This window comes from Astyanax mexicanus, chromosome 1, assembly GCF_023375975.1.
Source record: "Astyanax mexicanus isolate ESR-SI-001 chromosome 1, AstMex3_surface, whole genome shotgun sequence".
Lineage (NCBI taxonomy): Eukaryota > Metazoa > Chordata > Actinopteri > Characiformes > Acestrorhamphidae > Astyanax > Astyanax mexicanus.
In genome coordinates, this window is record NC_064408.1 from 129,626,765 (window position 1) to 129,647,839 (window position 21,075).

The window sequence follows — 21,075 nt, forward strand, 5'->3', positions numbered from 1 at the left end:
AAGGAGATACAGGTTATTATTATTAGGTGTTTTTACAAAATCAAAATACTTAAATATACCTAAACCTCAATAAAGATACTAAAACAATACCACAGCAAAAACCTAAAACATCAGAAAATATTGGAATAGTAGAAGATCAAACATGGAACAATATAACTTTTTTTCCTAATAATTAAAAACAAGGATTATTCCTAAAAAATAACCTAATAAGCTTATGGGATTTATCTGAAGGGTATCTCTATGTCTGCAAGCTGTCTGAGAGGAGAGATCCCCCTAACCAATAAGAGACCACTTAATTACCAAATTGAAAAGCTCTGGAATATAATCAAGAGGAAGATGGATGATCACAAACCATCAAACCACCAAACTGAACTGCTTGATTTTTTGCACCAGGAGTAAAGCAGCATAAAGTTATCCAAAATCAGCGTGTAAGACTGGTGGAGGAGAACGATTCACTACCGCTGATAAGCAGAGGAAAGTGCAAAATAAGGTATTTAAACTTGATAATTCAGGAAAGAAGTGGATTTTAATAATTTGATCTATGCCTAGTTTGAACATTTTAAAGAATTTGGCAGTATAGAGCCAACTCACTGAATGATTCGGATCAGGAATCGAGTGCAGGTTGGAATCAATGATTCTAAACATGGTTTACACGCCCATATGTTGACGTGAGGCTCTGAGCTGGTGTAAATAAAAACAGCTGTGGGGAAACTCAGAGGCGACACAGAGCTCTCCTCAGACACTGTGTTAAACTTCAGAAATAACAAACTAAGGAGAAATAACGCAGGAAACCAGCCACAGAAACGTACTGTGAACCAAACTCTGAAGGAGAGATTATTATTCAGTGACTCCAGTAGATAATTAACGGAAAAGGAGAACAAGGTGAAAACAATGGTGGTTTTATTGTGTATGATACAATATGACATACCCCTTTTCGACAAAATATTGCAATATGAAATTGCCCTATTGCCCTACCCCTATGGCCGTATATTCAGTGAATCGGCGCTCATCAGTACACACAACGGCATTGCTCTGTAAACACTTACACAAGCCATTGGGGGCTCCAGGGTGCCTGGGCCCCATCAAAGGAGGCATCCCACCCGGCGGGGGTCCTCCAGCGTTCGGCCCCGGCATCATCCGGCCTGGCATGGGCTGACCTGGTCCAACCATTGGTCCTGAACGAAACGCAAAAACAGCGTAAGTACAAAGTTACGATAAAACGTTCGATTCTGAGGAGTTCAAAATTCCAGACCCTGTGCACCGACCTGACTGTGACGGATGGTGGGGTCCCAGCGGATGGTGCATCGGCGGGTACCCGGGGTGTCCGGGGTGCATGCCGGGAGGTGGGCCGTGGGTCAGTGGTCCGTGTGGTGGGGGTCCGTGGCCCGGGGGTCCGTGTGGTTGGGCGTGACCCCCGGCACCCTGCTGACCTGCCGCCGCCGCTGCCGCCGCCTGCTGCTCCATCTGCTGGCGAGCTTTCATCTCCGCATACTTCAGCTGCTCCATGTGGAACGCCTGCCTCTCCGTCAGCAGCTGCTGCCTCTGGAGCTCCAGCTGGAAAACCAGAGAGAACACAGAACAAGGTCCAATTAAACACAAATTTCACGCTAAGTTACATTTTTATGCACAGTTTTCAGCGCAAATCATGAATTTGATTATTTATAAGCACATAAAAGCCCTACAGTCTTTGCTGAAGAGATAGCTAGTAGTAGGTATACCAAAATTATGACTTTCGATAAGATCTGCTAAAATATACCACAGCAAAAACCTAAAACATCAGAAACTAATGGAATCAAAATATTATACCAAAATTAAAATTATTGCCAAAAACTTGCCAATATGATACAAAATTACGAGACAGGGGTTACAATTCAATATAACGCAATTGTTTTAAATCAAGGTCAACAATATATAGGATTAAGAAGCATCCTGTATAACAAACACGCAGTTAACAAGAATATTAGCAATGCTAACAGCACAGCTATGATGCTATGATGCTGAAATCACAGGAGCATTGAGGAGCAAGGCTAAGGTTAAGCTGAGCAAGGATAATGCAGAGATAATGATGCTAATGCCACAGTAGCAATGCTAATAGCAGAGCAAATAGTAATGCTAATGCTATGATAGTGATGCTAATACCACAACGATGATGCTGAGCAAGGAAAATGGTTAGAAAATGATGCTAGTTTCTACAGGAGCATTGCTGAGCAAAGCTAAGGCTATGATAGTGATGCTAATACTAATGCGATGATCTGAGCAAGGTTAATGCTGGGAAAATTATGCTAATGCCACTGTAGCAATGCTAAGTGAGGCTAACGCTGCATTGATCAGTGAGGCAAACAGTGATGGTGATGCTAATTCCATGTTAGTGATGCTGAGCAAGGATAATGCTGATACAGCGATGCTAATTCCACAGAATTTATGCTAAGCAAAGTAAGCACTGCTACAGCGATGCTAATGTCACATCATAATAGCTGGGAAAGGCAAATACTATAGTTGTAGTGATGGTAATACTATATTAGTGATACTGAGCAAGGATGATGCAGAGACAATGACGCTAATGCAACATTAGCATTGATGGGCGAGACTAACGCCAAGATAGCAAAGCTAATTCAACAGCTATGAAGCTGAGCAATGCTAATGTTACATTAGTGATGGTGAGCAAGGCTAATGCTAAGATGGAGATGATACTGAGAAAGGATAATGTTGAGGTAATGACGTTAATGCCACAGTAGCAATGCTAAACGAGGATAATGCTATAACTGTATCACAACTCTGGTAAAGGCATGGCTAAAGCCACAATATCGTTGCCAAGCGAGGTAAACTCTGCGATGATGTGATGCGGAGCAAGGCTTATGCTGTGATTGTGATGCTAGTAACAGTGATGCTGAAAAAGGATAACGCTGAAATAATGATGCTAACACCACAATAGCATTGCTGGGAGAGGCTAATGCTGTAATAGCAATGCTAATACCATGTTATTGATACTAAGCAAGGCTTTTACTGTGATGAAAGTGATTATGGCTAACGTTAAGATTGCAATGCTACGAATGTTGAAATAAATGATGCTAATGCCACAGTGTTTCCTTTACAAAGCGACAAAATAAAAGCCCTTTTATGCTGATTCTCTGAAACGCAGTCCCTCACAATGCCTCGCAGCACACAGTCGGTGAAAGAGCTCTGAGCTATTTAAAGACCTATTCTTTACGCACTATTTCCAGCTGCTAAACTGGGTTACTCTCCGCAGCCGTGACCTCAGCATCCCGCGCTGCTTCATCACGGTAAAGAGTGAAGACAGCAGCTCCCCAGAGTTCGTACCGACTACACGATCAGCACTTTACTGCCGCAGAGAACAGCCCAGAGTTCGTACAGACTACAAACACTGTTTTACTGCCACAGAGAACAGCCCAGAGTTCTAACAGACTATAAACTTTTACTGCCACAGTGAACAGCCCAGAGTCTGTACAGACTACAAACACTGTTTTACTGCCACAGAGAACAGCCCAGAGTTCTAACAGACTATAAACTTTTACTGCCACAGAGAACAGCCCAGAGTTCGTACAGACTACAAACACTGTTTTACTGCCACAGAGAACAGCCCAGAGTTCGTACAGACTACAAACACTGTTTTACTGCCACAGAGAACAGCCCAGAGTTCGTACAGACTATAAACTTTTACTGCCACAGAGAACAGCCCAGAGTCTGTACAGACTACAAACACTGTTTTACTGCCACAGAGAACAGCCCAGAGTTCGTACAGACTACAAACACTGTTTTACTGCCACAGAGAAGAGCTCGGAGTCCGTACAGACTACAAACACTGTTTTACTGCCACAGAGAACAGCCCAGAGTTTGTACAGCCTACATGATCAGTGCTTTACTGCCACAGAAAACAGCCCAGAGTCTGTACAGACTACAAACACTGTTTTACTGCCACAGAGAACAGCCCAGAGATCGTACAGACTACAAACACTGTTTTACTGCCACAGAGAACAGCCCAGAGTTCGTACAGACTACAAACACTGTTTTACTGCCACAGAGAAGAGCTCGGAGTCCGTACAGACTACAAACACTGTTTTACTGCCACAGAGAAGAGCTCGGAGTCCGTACAGACTACAAACACTGTTTTACTGCCACAGAGAACAGCCCAGAGTTTGTACAGCCTACATGATCAGTGCTTTACTGCCACAGAAAACAGCCTAGAGTCTGTACAGACTACAAACACTAATCAATACGAACTCTGGGCTCTTCTCTGTGGCAGTAAAAAAAAACCCACTATTTTACTGCCGCAGAGAACAGCCCAGTCCATACAGACTACAAAACACTGTTTTACTGCCACAGAGAACTGCCTAGAGTCTGGACAAACTACACAAGCACTTTACTGCCACAGAGAACAGCCTAGAGTCTGTAGAGACTACACGATTAGCACTTTACTGCCGCAGAGAACAGCCCAGAATCTGTACTGACTAAACAGTGTTCTACTGCCACAGAGAACAGCCTCGAGTTCGTATTAATAACACATTCAGAGCTTTACTGTCACAGAAAACAGCCCAGAGTCTGACGGGAGAAGGAAGTCACCAATACAGCTTGTTTCAGGACCCCACCAGTGGTATATTAAGACTTTAATTCTTAATAAAATTAATTATGAATGAAACTGAATTAATTCATGAATAATAAATGGTAGTGTTGCCAAATTTAGAGCACACACTCAGATTGTGCACCCACCTTTTAAAATTAGCCACTTCAGCCAAAAAACAGATTAACACAGTTTTTGTGAGAGATGAACTGATGCATGTTTTGGGGCTGATTTTATTCGCTTATCTTCTTTGAGCTTGATTGGTTAATTGGCGATACCGATAGAGGGCGGGGCTAGATGCCACATTAATGCCTTATAGATGCCAGTCAAACTTTGTACAGCTCTGCCTAATTTTGGCCACCCCTAACATGACTAAATAAATGGAAAGAGCTTTAATTTTTTATAATTAACTTAAATATAAGTTATTTTTTAATAGTAAATGTGGATCTCCGAGTAGAGAAACAGAAAAAATAGCTGCTTATCTAAAACTAAAAACATTTTAAACATGTTAACCTTAGCCATGACTGCAGTGTTTGCTGTTTGGTGTAGTTAGTAATGTTTGTTAGCCCTGTTACTCACTGAACCAGCAGAAAAACGGGGTTAAAATCTTTCCTTTCTTTCATAAATGTTCCCTTTATGTACTGCCATTATACATTTACAATTTTAAAATATATTTAAAATTAAACACAGATACATAAATTACACACTTATTGCCTCACCCAGCATCACTATTCTTACGCATTAGCATCAGGCTTCCTATGCTACTGTGTCTTGAGGTACCGCTATCGCAGTGTTAGTGATGCTATTGCCACAGTTTTAATGCTGGGTAAAACTATCACACTATCAACATCACCCAGCATAGCTAACTGTGATAATAGCATTGCTATTGCAAAGTCTCTTCTGCTGATCATAGCTTATTAACGATTCTCTAAATCCTCGATTTTAGGGTCACTAAAATCGATTATCGATTTTCTTTCTTTTTTTTTTTTTTTTACAGCAGAGAGGCCTATGCCAGTTTAAGATTGGTCTATGGTCAGTCATTGGTTTGATTCATCAAATTTACAATATCTTATTTCAAAAGATGGGCTTGATATCAGTGATGCAAAAAGTGATCTGTAATACACAACATGGTCAGATTTAAATAATTTAATTAAGATATATATGTAATGCCATCTAGTGGCTTTTTTTGGTAGCAGCAGTGTGCACTATTAACACAGCAATGTGCAACATAACATAAAATAACATTGCGTAGCTTAGAGGGAGGGATCGTCGATCATCTTTTTTGACTTCGATGCTAGAGACCATGACATAATTTCGACCGATTTCGATGAAATATCGAAATCGTGACACCCCTACTAATAATGTATTAGCATCGCAACTGCAGCAGTTACAGTGACCAGGATCACTACTTAGCATTGCTATTGCAGTGTTAGCTTCTGCTATATATTTGCTACTGTGGTGTTAGCATCCCACTCCATGTTATCCAGGGCACTGAACAGCCAAACTACAGTAAATATATTATTTAATAATAACAGATGATGTTCTATACTTATACGGACTACATTTGGCGTTCATCAGAAAACTGTACACTGATTTTTCACTGGATTTTATATCATGAAAGGTCTACAGAATGTGGAGAATCCTCCTCACCGCCTCTTTCTCTCGGTCCATTATCGTCTCCAGCTCCTCGAAGTGACGGAGTTTAATCTCTAGCTTCTTCATCTGAGTTTCCACCAGTAGAGCCACCAGAGACTTGATCTTCCTCTCCTCCACAGCGGCCAAGTGCTGAAAAACACAGCGAGAAATAACCCGGTAAATAAATCAGCACTTTACTCAGAGCAGGAAATAAATATTTACTAAAGTTATAAAAAAACAGCAAGGGGTTTAAAAAAATTATAAATAAAACGTTACAGGTTACATATATGAGTAATATTGAGAGACTGTGATTATCGTAAACACTTTAAACAAAAAAAAATCAATTTTAAAATAGAGCTGGTTTTCTTTTAAGAGATTATACAACATCTCGCAAAAGCGAGTGTATTCCTCACATTCAGGGTTCTTGCACACTTTTAAAAAGTCAAATTTAATGCTTTATAAGAGCTATTGTAGACTACAATAAATATAATTTAAGACCCAAAAAATAGAGTCAATTTAACTCGCTATCGCAATATTCTGTGAAAAAAAAAAAAACAATTAGATATTTTGCCCATATCATGCAGCTCTAGTTTAAAGTGTGATTTTTTTTATTTTTTGTGTGATGACTAAAACAACAACTTCGCACCGAACACCCCGCCCTTTGGCCGCACACATCACAGGTTCGCTGCTTCCAGACCACCAAGATTGTGGGACCAGAACGGAACCGGCTTTTCTGGGCGAGAACCTGTAATTTTGCGGTGGAAACGCAAAGAACCGATCGGGAACCTGGCACCAGCACCAACACCATGCCGGTGGAAAAGAGCCCTTAGAAAACTTGGGCTCCACCACATTGCATTTGAGGATGCCCCACAGATGCTCAATAAGTTTAGGTCTGGAGACACTCTAGCCCAGTTTCTTCAGTTTCTTTAGCAAGACAGTGTCAATTTTTATAAAGCTTTTTCAACGATGCGGAACAGCACCGTTCTGGCTCGCAAACCTAATTTTGAACCGTTCGTCACTTTTTCACCAACAAAAGTAGGTTCCAGAACTAAAAACGTGTGACGTTTGTGAGGAAAACCGAAAAATACTAGGTCCTTCAGCGCAAACCATGTTTACCACCGCTATGCAACGCCCTCTGTCGATGACGTACGATGTGACGTTTTCACTGTTCTACTAAAACTGGTGGAAACAAAGGTTCTTTTAAAGCTCATCGGAGTTCTTTAGGTATAAAAGCGCAATTAGAATTGTGTTTTTGAGGTTGTTGGGCAGGTTTCTGAAGGGAACCCCCCAGCCCCCAAAACCATGATGCTACCACCACCATGCTTGACTGTACGCAACACAAACTTGTATTTGTACTTCTCTAAAGGTTGACCACAGGAAACAGTTCCAGTATTCCATGCCCTTAGTCTGCTTGTTTTCAGTGAACTGTTAAATGTAAAGGTGCTGGACTGGTTCAGCATGTCTCCAGACAGAAACACTATTGAGCACCTGTGGGGCATCCTGAAAAGAAAGATGGAGGAGCGCAAGTTCTCCAACATTCTCTCCAGCTCCCTAATTTCATCACCATGGAGGAGTGGACAAGGATTCTAGTGGCAACATTCCCGTTTCCTACCTTAGCTTTAGTTGCGGCGGAGGCGAGCGCAGCGGCTGCAGCGGTGGCGATGTTCCCCTCGCCCACGTCCAGCTCCAGTTTCTTGCTGCCCTCTTCCTGAGTCTCTGCGGGTTCCTTACCCTCCTCCGCTGCCACCTCCATCGCCTCCTCCTTTTCCTTCTCTGAAACAAGACCACCACAAACAAACACATGCTAACTCTGCTAACAATAAAGAGGTTTTAAAAATATTAACTTTCCTTTTAATTTCTTCCAGAGATATTCGGTTATTTTCCTCTTGGAACACTCAACTCATTTTTAATTTAAATGAATTCTTAATTCTATGTTCGCTCCTCTGTCATCACATTCGTTTCTAACGGTATCGGTTTTGTAACATTTCTCGTGACACCACTACATACATATTTTCAGATGCAGCTTTTAAGCGAACACACTATTGAAACACACGTCAGACATTCGGTCTAAGTTGAGCAAACTATCATAGCATTGTTATGACAGACTCTGATCCTATATGCTAATCATGTGTATAAGTACAACCCTTTAAGGTATTAAATTCCATGCTTTGAGGAAAAAAAATTAGACTCATACTGCAGAAACCTTGTGTCTGTGATGACCATGCAGCAATGATGCATCGTGCAGCCCTAGAAACAACTGTAGTGTGATTTTAATCCACTATTAACTAAGGCTCTGGCATTTGTGATACTTTATCGATATGTGGTGTCAAACATGAATATGCTTATTGAAACACAGATGCTCTAAACTCCCTAAGACTAGCCCATAAGTGAACTTACACTAATGAAGCAGTACTTTTATGTGGTTGCGGTAATCAAATCAACGTAATGTGACTATTGTAGGCAACGAACTGTGAAGCCGTCGCTACAGAGGGCAACCAATCGCAATGCTGTCGCTACAGTGGTCAACGAATCGTGATGCAGTTGCTACAGTTTGCCAACGGTAGAGGCAGCTTCACATTTTGTTGCAAAGAACCATGACTGCGCCACTGTCTGCAATGAATCGTGACACTATAGCTAACGCGGCCAATTAATTGTAATGCAGTTGCTACCATTTGCAACCAAATGTGACGCCACCACTACCGTGGACAACGAATCGCGACGCTACTTTCGGCCGCGAACCGTGACATCATCGCTACCTTCAGCAACGTAATATGACTACCTTGCAACTTTGGGCAACTGTTCTTGCTGCCATTGCTAACGTAGCATGATACTGAGGACTCTTGTAACAATGAAACACTGAATTACAGTGCTTCAATCTGCAGTGTGTTTAGTGAACTGTAGTGAGTAAATAATTCAGCTCTGATAATACAGTTAAAGTTTAAAGCGCAAGACATTCTAATAATGTACTGTTTGTTTACCAGCATCAGACGCCGCCTCCTTCGTCTCTCCTTCACCCTCCTCTTCCTCACGCTCGGGTTTATCCGTCGGTTCGCTCTTCACCTTCTCTCCCTCCGCCGGTTTCTCCGCAGAATCGTTAGGCTTCTCGGCTTCATCCTTCGACTCCGCCTTCTCACAAAGTACGATCAAAAAACGAATAAATAATGTATAAATACAAGTACATAAACTGAAAAGAGAGTTCCAAGATAAAAGCTGCAAACCAAAAAATTGTCATGTTTACAACGGATAAAAATTAATGGGCTAATTATAAGAAAAGTTTAAACAAAGATAAAACGTAAACTACACTCCAATTCAAAATAGGTGGAGATAAAACTGACCTTGTCTGTCTGTGGAGGTTCTGAGTCCGTGTCCATCTTTTCTGGCTCTGCTGTTTCTGAAAAAAAAGATATTACATTTAAAATCACTACTTAGCTACTTAATTTAAGAAATTTAAAACAAAAACAGTTAATATGTGTAACATTTACGTTAATTTGGTTTAGGCAACATTATTATTGACCTTTATCTCAACCATACATATCCTTATCCATGAGACTTAAGTAAGGATGCAATAAAAATGACAATGTTTTTGGTATTTAACCTAATAAATGAAAAGATGTTTCAAAAGTTTGAAAACCATTCCATTTATTTAATGCATTTTCTATAGTATAGAATAAAATTAAAGAGATGAAAACGATTAAGAGACGTATATGTAATTCTGTAGAAAAGAGTAAAAAAAGTGTTGTTCCTCCACATTAATCCCCTGATCTAAAGCTGATGAACTGAGATGGTGATTTGAGGTGATTTAATTGGGATGAGCTGGAGCTTCACAGCAAAGTGAAGGAAAAGCAGCAGCAACTATTGTTCAGCACCTCCAGGAACTCCTTCCTTCAAGACGCTGAGAAAACTGTTCCAGGTGACTCTCCTTTATAAAGATACTGAGATTAAAATCTCACCAAGAGTCTGCAGATCTCTACTCAGATAAATCTAAAATATAGTCTTTAATATCTTCAGAAAACTGTGATTTATACACCCCTACTGATCCAGAACCTGTAACCTGTAGACGGCAAGACGCAGACGCTCTGAAGCAGCAGCTGATCCAGGGTCTGCGCAGGAATCCAGCATGTAATCAATAGTGCTTTGTGAGCGGTTCAGTGGGGCCGGGCAGGAAGCGCCACAGTTATTCATACTGGTAATAAAGAGGAGGATAAAGAGCTCGCCGACGGCTAATAGCTGCCTGTCTCTGAAGACTAACTGTCTAACACTCAGAGTGTGTGTGTGTGTGTGTGTGTGTGTGTGTGTGGTCTGATCTTCCCCCGATACCTTTAACAAAGCCTAACAAGCCAACACGCTTGCAGGAGAACACTAATCACTACCTGTCTCTTCACCATTAAAACATCAACTTTTACAGGAAACGAGACACGTTGCTCAAATCCGATTTTTTTCTCAGATTTTTTATATCTTGTCGGTTCACATTCACTGTAAATATAAGTGATCTGTATCTGTGTGTAATGTGAACGAATCTGTTCCTGAAACTCCGTCTCACATGCTGCACATTGATACCTGTATAAACGCCTCCTTCTTCAACGCCTCCTTCTTCCAACAACAAAAACCCTCATATTAGAGAGAGGAGAGACTCGTAGCTTTATAAAGGGAAATGGATGAGTTAGCAGCTCATATGTGGAGCATCTTTTGCTGGAGTGGAGAGAAAACAGCTGCTCTGAAGTTCATGCTCAGGTCCAGGAGGTGAAAAAAGGACAGGCGGTTTGCTTTTGCTGTTTTTTTTTTTTTTGCAGCTATAGCTGCACAACTGCACCAAGAGATGCAGTGTGGGTACGAGAGAGAAGCACGTAGCGCAAATGCTAATGTGTAAATGCAAAAAGACGCATGATTTGATCGCTCTCATTCATGTTGCATGTCCACCGATCAACAGCCATAAAAGAAATCTGTGTCACTTCAGCCTGGTAATGTGAATGCAGCCTTTGGAGCATTTCTATTGGTACATTTCTCAGCATATTCTGATACAGATTATGGAGAAAAAGTAAAAAAGCAAAAATGTATATAGAGAGGTTGAGAGTAAAGATGCACTAAAATTAGATATTTGCATTTTTTATTTATTTGTTTACCACTGAATAAATTAAATAGCATTTAATGTATATTTGTATTAATTTCTTAAGAAAAAGCAGTAATGAAACTACACTTTAAAATTTGTTAGTTAGAGCAGCACGATATCAGAAAAAAACTATTTGGAAAAATATATTTTGCTGCTCTGAGACATATTTAATGATATTTAAAAACACATGCTTTTTTTTTTTTACATCAGAGATCTATTCTGCCATGACATTAAATAATGCACTGTGTATCCCATTTTCATACATAAGACGCATTAAGCAACACTAGTAAGGATGCCTACATTAAAGTGTAGGTAAGTAATTATTAAACATAAAACAATTTCTTTCTGAAAGCTGGATGTTAATCTACACACATTTCTCTCCTGAAAACTGTTTATTTGGGTGAGAAAAGTGCTTTTGTTTAATTACAGTAAGGTTAGATTTACAATATTTTGTCTAAGAGTGATTTTCAGTGAAGTTTCTGCAGCACTAAGGCTAGGTGTAGCAGCATTAGCATTAGCCGCTAACCACAGCTCTAGCAGGACGTAAATGCTACCAGATAACGCTAGACTGAGAAATCCTGAGTGCTCTGTTAACCCAGGGCGACATTTGCGTGTGGTTCATTCCACAAAGCTTGTTTTATAACACAGTACACGTGCAGACTACAGTCCAATATACTCACCTGTAAATAGTGAAAGAGCTAGCGCTGCGGTTAGCGGCTAATGCACCCAGCCTTAGTGCTGGAGAAACTTCACTGAATCTCCTGTATAACTCTGTACTTCAGTGGAGTGGCTTTACTGCTCTTTAATACCTGACTGATAGAATTCAAACATAAGGAGCACCGGATTATAAGGAGCTCTGATGATTTTAGGGAAAATTAAAGGATTTAAGTGCAGCTAATAGTGTCAAATATGGTGGGTAAAATCGTATATTTGGTGCATCCTTAATGGAAACAGAGAGAGACAGATAAAGACTGATAACGAGAGAAAGCTAATCATTTATAACATATAAAACAAACCGCAGTGAGGTAACCGTGGTCAAACAGCTGTGTCTTTTTGTTCGTTTGTGTGTGTGTGTGTGTGTGTTCTGAACGTTGGTACACAGAGCTCACATTAACTGACCCAGATTCAGCCCCTCCCCCCCGCCGCCCATCTGCCAGCGCCGCTCTAATCCAAATGGTCATCTCTCTCCATCCCACACGTGCCCCCAGCCTCGCTGCCCCGGCCACGCCGCCGCCTACGCCCACGCGGGCATCACCGGCGGGTATTTAATACATAGTAAGGTCCTCGAGAAACGGGCGGGGCCAGGGGTGTCGCTAGTCCTTTTTAGGAGGTCTTATAAATCCCTAAAACGAGTCTCCACACCCTTAAAAGTAAAAGCACTAAAATCTCGTTTTTGTTGTTTTCTAAAATAAACCTGATAATCGCGAAAAAGGTTCAAATCTAAGGAAGTAGATAACAGAACAGAATAGTTGTTATTTTGCACTTTCCCCTCGCACACAATCAAACACCACCTCTTTATTATCGGCTATTATATAAGCCATTTTTATTTTAGTAAGATAATAATGCAGGCTGATTATCAGACACTGGTTTCACTGCTTAGACTGTAATAAGAGAGGTTGGGAGAGGTGCTAGACTAGTACTGCCTGTGTATCAGAATTAAACTTTACAGAAGAATAGAAAATATAATGATACATGTGATGTCTCATCTCTATGCCTCTCTCTCTATATATGTTCGTCTTCTCGTCTCTTTGTCTCATCTGTGTCTCTTAGACAGAGAGAGGAGACTAAGACACAGATGCAGACAGTCTCGTCTCGTCTGTGTGTCTCTCGCCTCTCTGTCTCTTAGTCTCTTCTCTCTCTGCCTCATCTCTTGTCTCTCTGTGGGTCTTGCCTCATTTCTCTCTTTCTGTGTCTTAGTCTCATCTCTCTCCGTCTCTTAGTCTCATCTCCGTCTCTTAGTCTCATCTCTGTCTCTTAGTCTCATCTCTCTCTGCCTCATATTTTGTCTCTCTGTGGGTCTCGTCTCTGTGCGTCTGTCTCGTCTCCCTCGGTGTCTCTTATTCTCTCATCTCCTCTCTGTGTGCCTGTGTCTCTCGTCTCTCTCTGCATCTCTTTCTCTCTGTGTGCCCCGTCTCCGTTTCTCTCTGTCCCTGTGAGTCTCCTCTCTCTGATTTATTCTGTGTCTCGTCTCATCTCCCTGTTTCTCTCTCCTTTTTGTCTCTCGTCTCCTCTTTCTCTCTGTGTGCCCCGTCTCCGTTTCTCTCTGTCCCTGTGAGTCTCCTCTCTCTGATTTATTCTGTGTCTCGTCTCATCTCCCTGTTTCTCTCTCCTTTTTGTCTCTCGTCTCCTCTTTCTCTCTGTGTAGTCTCCTCTCTCTGAGTCCCGCCTCCCTGTTTCTCTCTGTCTTGTCTCTCCATCTGTGGCCAGCCAGGAATATTGGATTGTTTTTCTGAATTAAAGGGCAGGTTTATATTCAGGAGCAAAAGCTTTATTATAACAGGAGTTAAACGGTTCAAAACTGTGTTATACTTCTCTACATCCAATCACAATCAGATTCACTCTATCTGGATGGAGAGATTTATCTGGATAGGGGTTTTAATGAACGACGAGAAGCCGGAATAAAAACGAGCTGAAATAAAATAGGAGGAACGAGGCTGTTTTATTAAAATGTAAGGAGAAATGGTTCAGATAAATTGTGTGAAAATATAAAATAATTAATCTACATTTCTACTTGCAGTGGAGGAACAGCCATAATTCTTGCTAATATTGTGAGGAAATGATTAAACCAGCATCAGAAACTGAGAACAAAGAGCATCATCCTCCTGCTGTCTCTAGAGTCAGTGGTGCTCTGGCGCTCTCTGGAGGACAGAGCCAGGATTACAGCAGAAGACAGGGGGGTGTAAAGGCTCAGTTAAACCGCAGTTAAATATTTATACTCTTGATTCGGCTCATTAAGAGCCGGATAAAGTAGTGAAGTAGTGGAGGAGAACAGGACCCTTGGGGCTGCTGAGTGCATAAAGAGTGGTGCGCTGGCTCTGTTGAGACGGGGCTCAGAGAGCACCACCAGGACTCCTGTTTCATTTAATTAAGATTAAAGATAAATGAAGTGAGGAGCTTCAGAAACCCTCTTATTTACCCGTTTTCTCCGGCTCCTCCGGCGCAGTGCCGGCGATGCCGCTGCTCTCCAGGCCGAAGGCTGGATCCACCTTCCCGGTGTTCCTCGCCGCCTCCTGCACCTTCTTCACATGAGCTTCAACCAGCTCCGCTGGAACCTCCTCACGTACCCGAGAAAACTCCTCTACATACCAAAAACACCATAAATTAACATTAAGTCTTATTTACTTATAAAATGTACATTTTTTTACTTCTTGTGTCAATTTTGTTATTTTTTTATGGTATTTTAGAATTTTCTGCTTTACATATATATATATATTTATTAAATGTTGGTTTTTTTTTTTTTACTAATTTAATAGTAAAATATAGTAAAAATATAGTAAAATAAAAAAGAAATAAGTGTTCAACTCCTTTGATGTTATAAATGCTCGGCAACATTGTAAATGAGGGTCACCCTCAATGTTTTTCCTGAGAGAAAATAAAGGTTAATTGATTTGAACTTCTGGCACCAAATTAACGCCATACATTTTACCGCGCAACACTAAAACTATATTCAAGTGTTTGAAAACGGCATGACTTGTGTAATATACAGTAAGACATCACTTAAAAATGAGTTTTTGATTTTATCAAATTAAACAACTCTGGAATATAATCAAGAGGAAGATGGATTATAGGAGCCAAAAGAAGGACTGCCTTTAATGTATATATTGTTTTGTAAATATTGTTATATTGTTCTTTCTTTCTTTATTTCTTTGCCATTTTTAAGAGACACAAATAATGTTTCCTTTATGTTGGTTTTATTTGTAGTATAATTGTACCCTGTCTCTTTAAGAAATACAACAGGATGTTCTAGAATGTTTTTTTTTGCTCACTAGAGGGCGAATTAGAGCAGCAGAATAAACTTAGGTGGAAAATGGAGCACACGGTTTTTAGACCGTAGCATATTACTTTTGTGCTTGTTGGAAAACTTTTTCTTAGTAAACATTTTTTAACACAAAAAGTGGACTCTGTGGTAACTGCTACGCGTCAACCAAACTCAATCATCTAGGACCTGCTGCCTACATGGATGATCACAAACCATCAAACCACCAAACTGAACTGCTTGAATTTTTGCACCAGGAGTAAAGCAGCATAAAGTTATCCAAAAGCAGTGTGTAAGACTGGTGGAGGAGAACATGATGCCAAGATGCATGAAAAAAAACTGTGATTAAAAACCAACCAGGGTTATTCCACCAAATATTGATTATTTCTGAACTCTTAAAACTTTATGAATATGAACTTCTGAAAGCTCTGCATTTTCTCTCATTTTCTGTAAATAAATGCTCTAAATGAGAATATTTTTGGGAATTTGGGAGAAACGTTGTCTGTAGTTTATAGAATAAAACAAACTGATTCAGAAAGTGCTCTCTTCGTTGTTACAGAGCTGTATATGAGTAACTCACCCAGGGCAGCCTTGGCGGCGGCAGCAGCGACTCTGGGATCCACCACGGAGGCGAGGAAGGCCACGGTGCTCATGACGGGGTTTCCTGATTGGCTGAAGGGGACGGGCTGGTAGGCCAGGGGTCCGAGCGTGGCCTCCGAACTCTCCAGGTACGGGTCCTCGATGGGCAGCCGCAGGAAGTGCAGGATACACTCGTCCTGCGTCCTGCTGCCCACGTGCTCCGACACCTTGTTCCAGTCGTCCTTATACATCTCCAGAGCCTGCAGGACATCCACAGCAGCAGTTAAACACTGTCTGGATTAACATCAACAGTACTCTAATCGTAGAAACACTGTTTCCAGTTAGTACGCCAATTTTTACATTTTCTCTTTTCTCCTCCCTGTGTTTCTTCCTCCTCCAGCTCTGAGAGAGATTTTCTCTGCTGCTCACTGAAGGTTCTGTATTTTATGTTAATTGTTTGTCTGATTTTCTGTCCTGTGGTACCATTTCTGTAAAGCTGCTTTGCGACAACATCAGCTGTAAAAAGTGCTGCACAAATAAATTTAATTTTATTTTATAAATATACATGGTGAATGTAAAAGATTTATTAACTATTTATTAACTTATTTTAATTTGTCTTATTGTTTCTAGTATTTAGTTTTTATCCAATACTATGCTACGTACAACACTTTGTTGTGGCTGTTGTTTTTAAAGTGCTCTATAAATTAAGCAATTATAGCAAAATATAGAGCTTCAAAAAAAAAAAAAAAAAAAAACACCTTTATCCATATAAACATTTCATTTTATTGACCTGAAAAAATAAAATAAATAAAAATAGAAAATCTGAAAAGCGCCAGTATTTTCTCTTGTTTTCCCCATATTTTGTCATTACATGATCATTTTAATAATTTTAAGTGTTTCAATTAATTCACTAAAGGCTTCCAAGTAATATTAATTCTTAAAATTGCCTCTAAATTATTTAATATTAAGAGTGAAAAGCTTATAATTTCAAGTGGAAACTGGTAAAGTTAGGCTTGAGCTTAAAGAGGTTAATAAAATAAAATAAAAAAAAAACACTAAAATCAGTTTGCATAATACTGTATTTTCCACACTTTAAATCCTTTAAATTTTCCCCTAAATAGTCTGTGCTTCTTATGTATGAATTCTACTAGTCGGGTATTATGGAGCAGTAATACTCCAATTATACTTTATACACTTCATACCGGAGTTTCAGTTTGGTTCTCCAGCAGTATTACTGCGATAAGCTCTAGCTCGTTGGCCATTCAAAGATGAGCATTAGCAGATTGTAGCCTGCTGCAATCCCCAGCTAGCACTACTGGAGCAGCATTAGCATAACCCGTTAGCGGTTAGCCGCTAATGGAAATGCTTCAGCTTTAGTGGAAATCTGGAAATCTACAAAAAATCTTTTTAAATAAACTCAACAAAAAAAATCAAAGCTTGTCTTAGAAGAAAAACACGTCGACACCACTGTTCCTTACTAGTGTCGCATAAAACGTGCCTTATAATCCGGTGCACCTTATAGTGCGAAACATATGGTCAATCTGGAATGTGGTGTATGGTGATATACACTGAGGTGGGAGGAGCTGCAGTCTCAAAGTAAGCATAATGCTTTTATCAGACAGAAGCTTCTGTGATTGGTCGAGGCTCTTACCTCTAACAGCAGTAGAGTCTCTTGCTCAGTCCACTCTCTGGTGCCGCTTCCTTTACCCTGAAAAACAATATTTATTATATTTCCCTTCAGTAGCACCAGATATAAACTGTGAAAGATTAAAGGTAATGAATTTTGCTGTAAAAGAAAGGTCACAGATCTGCATTTACTCACTTTGGTGCTCTTCTTTGAGTACATGTCCGTCCGCAGACCAAAGTTCTGCAGGTCTGTGGGCTTGTCTTTGCCTTTTTCTGGGAAGTTCAGCATCTGCTGAGCAGGAGGAACCTGGCAGAGAGAAATACGAGGGATCAGTTAGGATACAGGTGGTGAAAGCGTAAGATTACAAAAAAAATACATACATTAAATTTAAAATAATTGTAACATCTGGCAAAACCTAAGCAGCATTCTTTCTTGCTTCTGGAGATAGCAATATTTGTTAGAACACACATTTCTGGGCAAGCTGAGAAATACTAAATCAGTACTGAAAGTGAGAAGCTTACGGACTGAGGCAGTAGAACAAAATGACAGAATTTTGGGTTATGAAGCTTCACGCAGTTCTATAAAAGAAAAGTGTTCTTTTGCACCTCATCAACAGCAGCAACAGCGATACGGCTGTAAGCTATTTTTTTTAACGTAAAAGCATGTCAAGACTTCAAATTAAAACACACGTAAATGATTTAGACTAAAACTGCTGAATTTGCGATGTAGAGTCAACTTTTTAAATCAGACCCTGTAAGGTTTTCTGCTGTGTCGGGAGTGTTAAATTCTGACTGAGCTCCTTTTATAGATGCGGACCAATCAAACGAAGCCACAGCCGAAGGGAAAGCTAAAAAGCTTACTCCTGCACAGTTCTGTTTAGTAAAATGTTAAAAGCCTGACATTAGTGAAGATGAGTTCTGATGTAGCCATGCCCTTGTAGCTAAAACTGTTATATAGGAACGACTGATTGCTGTTCCACACACTGACCTGCGGAGGGCGATGGTGAAGCGGAACAAGGCCCGAGGGCGTGTCGGCCAGGACGTTGAAATGGGGTGTAGGCGGGGGTCCCATGGGCAGTGGTCTGCTCTCGGCATCTACCTGGTAATTAATGAGTCCCCACTGCTCCAGAAACGCGTGGACCCTAAAAACACCACATCAAAGAGAAACATCAGAAACCCAGAACAGTCTCGAGGTGCCAAAAGCTCTACAAAAAAAATTAATAAATAAATAAATAATTACAATAAAATTCTAACTTTTTTTCTATTTACATATAGAAGCAAAAAAAAATTACAAAAAAAAAAAAGAATCATTTTTGTGGAGGCGAACAAGAGATTCCAGTATAGAGATTGTTTACCCTTTCAACTTCCATACTATAATAATAATCATGATATCTAACGCTAGAAAATGTTTTAAACATGTATTAAGCGTTATTAAACCGATTAATCTGATCTGGTCGCAAATAAAAATTTATCTCAAAGAAACTTCATAATCGAATTATGACTTACGTTTTTCTTTTTATTATTAATAAAAACATCTAATAACTTTTAATCCCATATTTAATCCATTATTTAAATAGCTTTTATTTTAGTTCTTTATTTCCTGTTTATCTTTCCTTTTTTTAAATATATAGTCATTTAAATAGTTTGTACTATTGCTTATTAACTTTTGATTTTCTTTTATTATATTATATTTTTATTTGTTTAGTTCATTTATTTATTTGAATATTTTATTGTATTACGTAGAAGTTACATTTATCTTATTTTTACCTGTTTCTGTTGATCTTAATTTCTTTTCATATAAACAAAGTTTTATTATTTATTTTTGTTTATTTTTATTCTACTTTTATTTACTGTTTGTTTTATAATTAAATTTAGTTATTTAGTTTTTTAGTTTCTTTGTCATGTCAATCCCTGCTTTTGTAAATTTGCTCGGCTACACTGAAAATGAGGTTGCCCTTAATGTACTTTCGAGATAAAATACAGGTTGATTGATTATTTCTGATGTTTTAGCCATGATATAGTTTCAGTATTGGTATCAGTATTGAGATCTTATGGCAGATATACTGTATCGAAAGTCAATTTTGGTATCGTGACAACACTTAAAGAAACAACTGTATCTAGATTTCAGTTCTTGCAGAAACTGAGTGCGACTGCAGTGTTGATCTGTAGCTAGTTGCTATGGTGTTGCTAAGTGGTTGCTATGGTATCTGTGTTGGTTGCTATGTCGTTTCTAAGTGGTTGCTAAGGTGTTGTTAAGGAGGTTGCTATGGTGTTGCTTAAGCAGTTTTTACGGTGATTTAAGAAACCGGGACATAAAGGCAGATTTTCTACATTTACTGATCATTAATATGATTAAGATCCTGAGTTAATGATATCTACCTCATCACAGCGCAAACGTCTCCAGTCAGATTGCGTCTGCAGGAGGTGGACGTGAGGTATTCCTGAGGGTTCAGCCGGTACGTATCGATCATAAAGTTACGATACGCCAGATATCTGAGCGGAGAGAAAAGGAGAGTGAGAGAGAAACAGAATTACAGTAAGAAAAGATCAAACACATACTGTATTTTTAACACATTAAGCTGCTCTTAAAATCCAGAGTACAGAGTTAAACAGGAGTATCAGTATCCAGACTGGAGCAGCATTAGCATTACCCGCTAACCACAGCACTAAGTGCTAGCTCTTTTGCCGTTCAGAGGAGAGTACATCAGGCTGTAGTTTGCTGCTATCCACGGCTAGCATTGCTGGAGCAACATTAGCATTAGCCGCTAACCACGCTAAGCACTAGCTAGCTCTTGGAGTTCAGAGGAGAGTATACTGGACTGTATTCTGGGTGTTTACTGTATTAAAACAAACCAGAACACAAGAGTTCCTTAGTGTAGCGCTGTCTGGTGGCATTAGTAAAAATCTGGTCCAAGTTTACTTTACCCACACATATAAACAGTTTTCAGGAGAAAAATCTGTGTAGATTTACATACAGCTCTAAAAATAATACGCTTTACAATCCGATGTGCCTTATGGTGCAAATAAATTCAGTACATACACAAATACACTTTTAGAACATATATTAGTATTTTCCAGAAGTGTCCTCTCACCCCTATAAAGTTAGTCTAAATAAATATAATTATCAACACATTAAGATATAAAAGCACCACCTGCCTGAAGCTCATAAATGAAGTCATTAAAGGGAAAAGTTGTAATATGGAATAAGTTGGTATATAGCTCGTCTACTGCTGCACTTACATCTCGGGAGACTTTGATTTGTTCTTGCCGTTGAAGAACTCCGGTAAAGCTCGTCTTTCGATTTCATGGATCCTAAAAATGGAAAATTCAAACAATTCAAAACTTTTCAATATTTCCGAGGTTTTAATACTTTAATAATAATTCTCAGCAACAGGATCCTGTAAAAGCTGCGTAAAGAGGACTGAGGCTCTTACGAGTTGTAGTCGAACCAGGCGGAGTAGCTGGGGATGATGATGTGATGGGTTTGTTCTGTAACGTTATCTTCTCCAGAGTCGATCAGACGGTTCACCTCCGCTTTAGCCTGATCTTCATCATCCTGTTCATCAATCAATCAAT

General features: G+C 39.7%; 2 protein-coding genes across 3 annotated transcripts in view; one reads left to right on the top strand and one right to left on the bottom strand.

Moving 5' to 3' along the window:
* LOC111196242 (zinc finger protein 239-like) overlaps window positions 1-21,075 on the top strand; it is a 443,969-nt gene that overhangs the window by 276,359 nt on the left and 146,535 nt on the right. The gene's annotated exons all lie outside the window — the stretch shown is intronic.
* smarcc1a (SWI/SNF related, matrix associated, actin dependent regulator of chromatin, subfamily c, member 1a) overlaps window positions 1-21,075 on the bottom strand; it is a 44,449-nt gene that overhangs the window by 6,926 nt on the left and 16,448 nt on the right. For both annotated transcript variants that reach the window (XM_022685855.2, XM_022685854.2), the window contains exons 14-27: window positions 20,934-21,055; window positions 20,740-20,811; window positions 19,879-19,992; window positions 18,488-18,641; window positions 17,696-17,806; window positions 17,525-17,581; window positions 15,875-16,133; window positions 14,455-14,616; window positions 9,547-9,602; window positions 9,190-9,337; window positions 7,824-7,984; window positions 6,227-6,361; window positions 1,266-1,554; window positions 1,047-1,175 (exon numbers count right to left, since the gene is read on the bottom strand). In XM_022685855.2, the coding sequence (XP_022541576.2) occupies window positions 1,047-1,175; window positions 1,266-1,554; window positions 6,227-6,361; window positions 7,824-7,984; window positions 9,190-9,337; window positions 9,547-9,602; window positions 14,455-14,616; window positions 15,875-16,133; window positions 17,525-17,581; window positions 17,696-17,806; window positions 18,488-18,641; window positions 19,879-19,992; window positions 20,740-20,811; window positions 20,934-21,055 (1,969 nt within the window). The remainder of the gene's footprint in view (window positions 1-1,046; window positions 1,176-1,265; window positions 1,555-6,226; window positions 6,362-7,823; window positions 7,985-9,189; window positions 9,338-9,546; window positions 9,603-14,454; window positions 14,617-15,874; window positions 16,134-17,524; window positions 17,582-17,695; window positions 17,807-18,487; window positions 18,642-19,878; window positions 19,993-20,739; window positions 20,812-20,933; window positions 21,056-21,075) is intronic.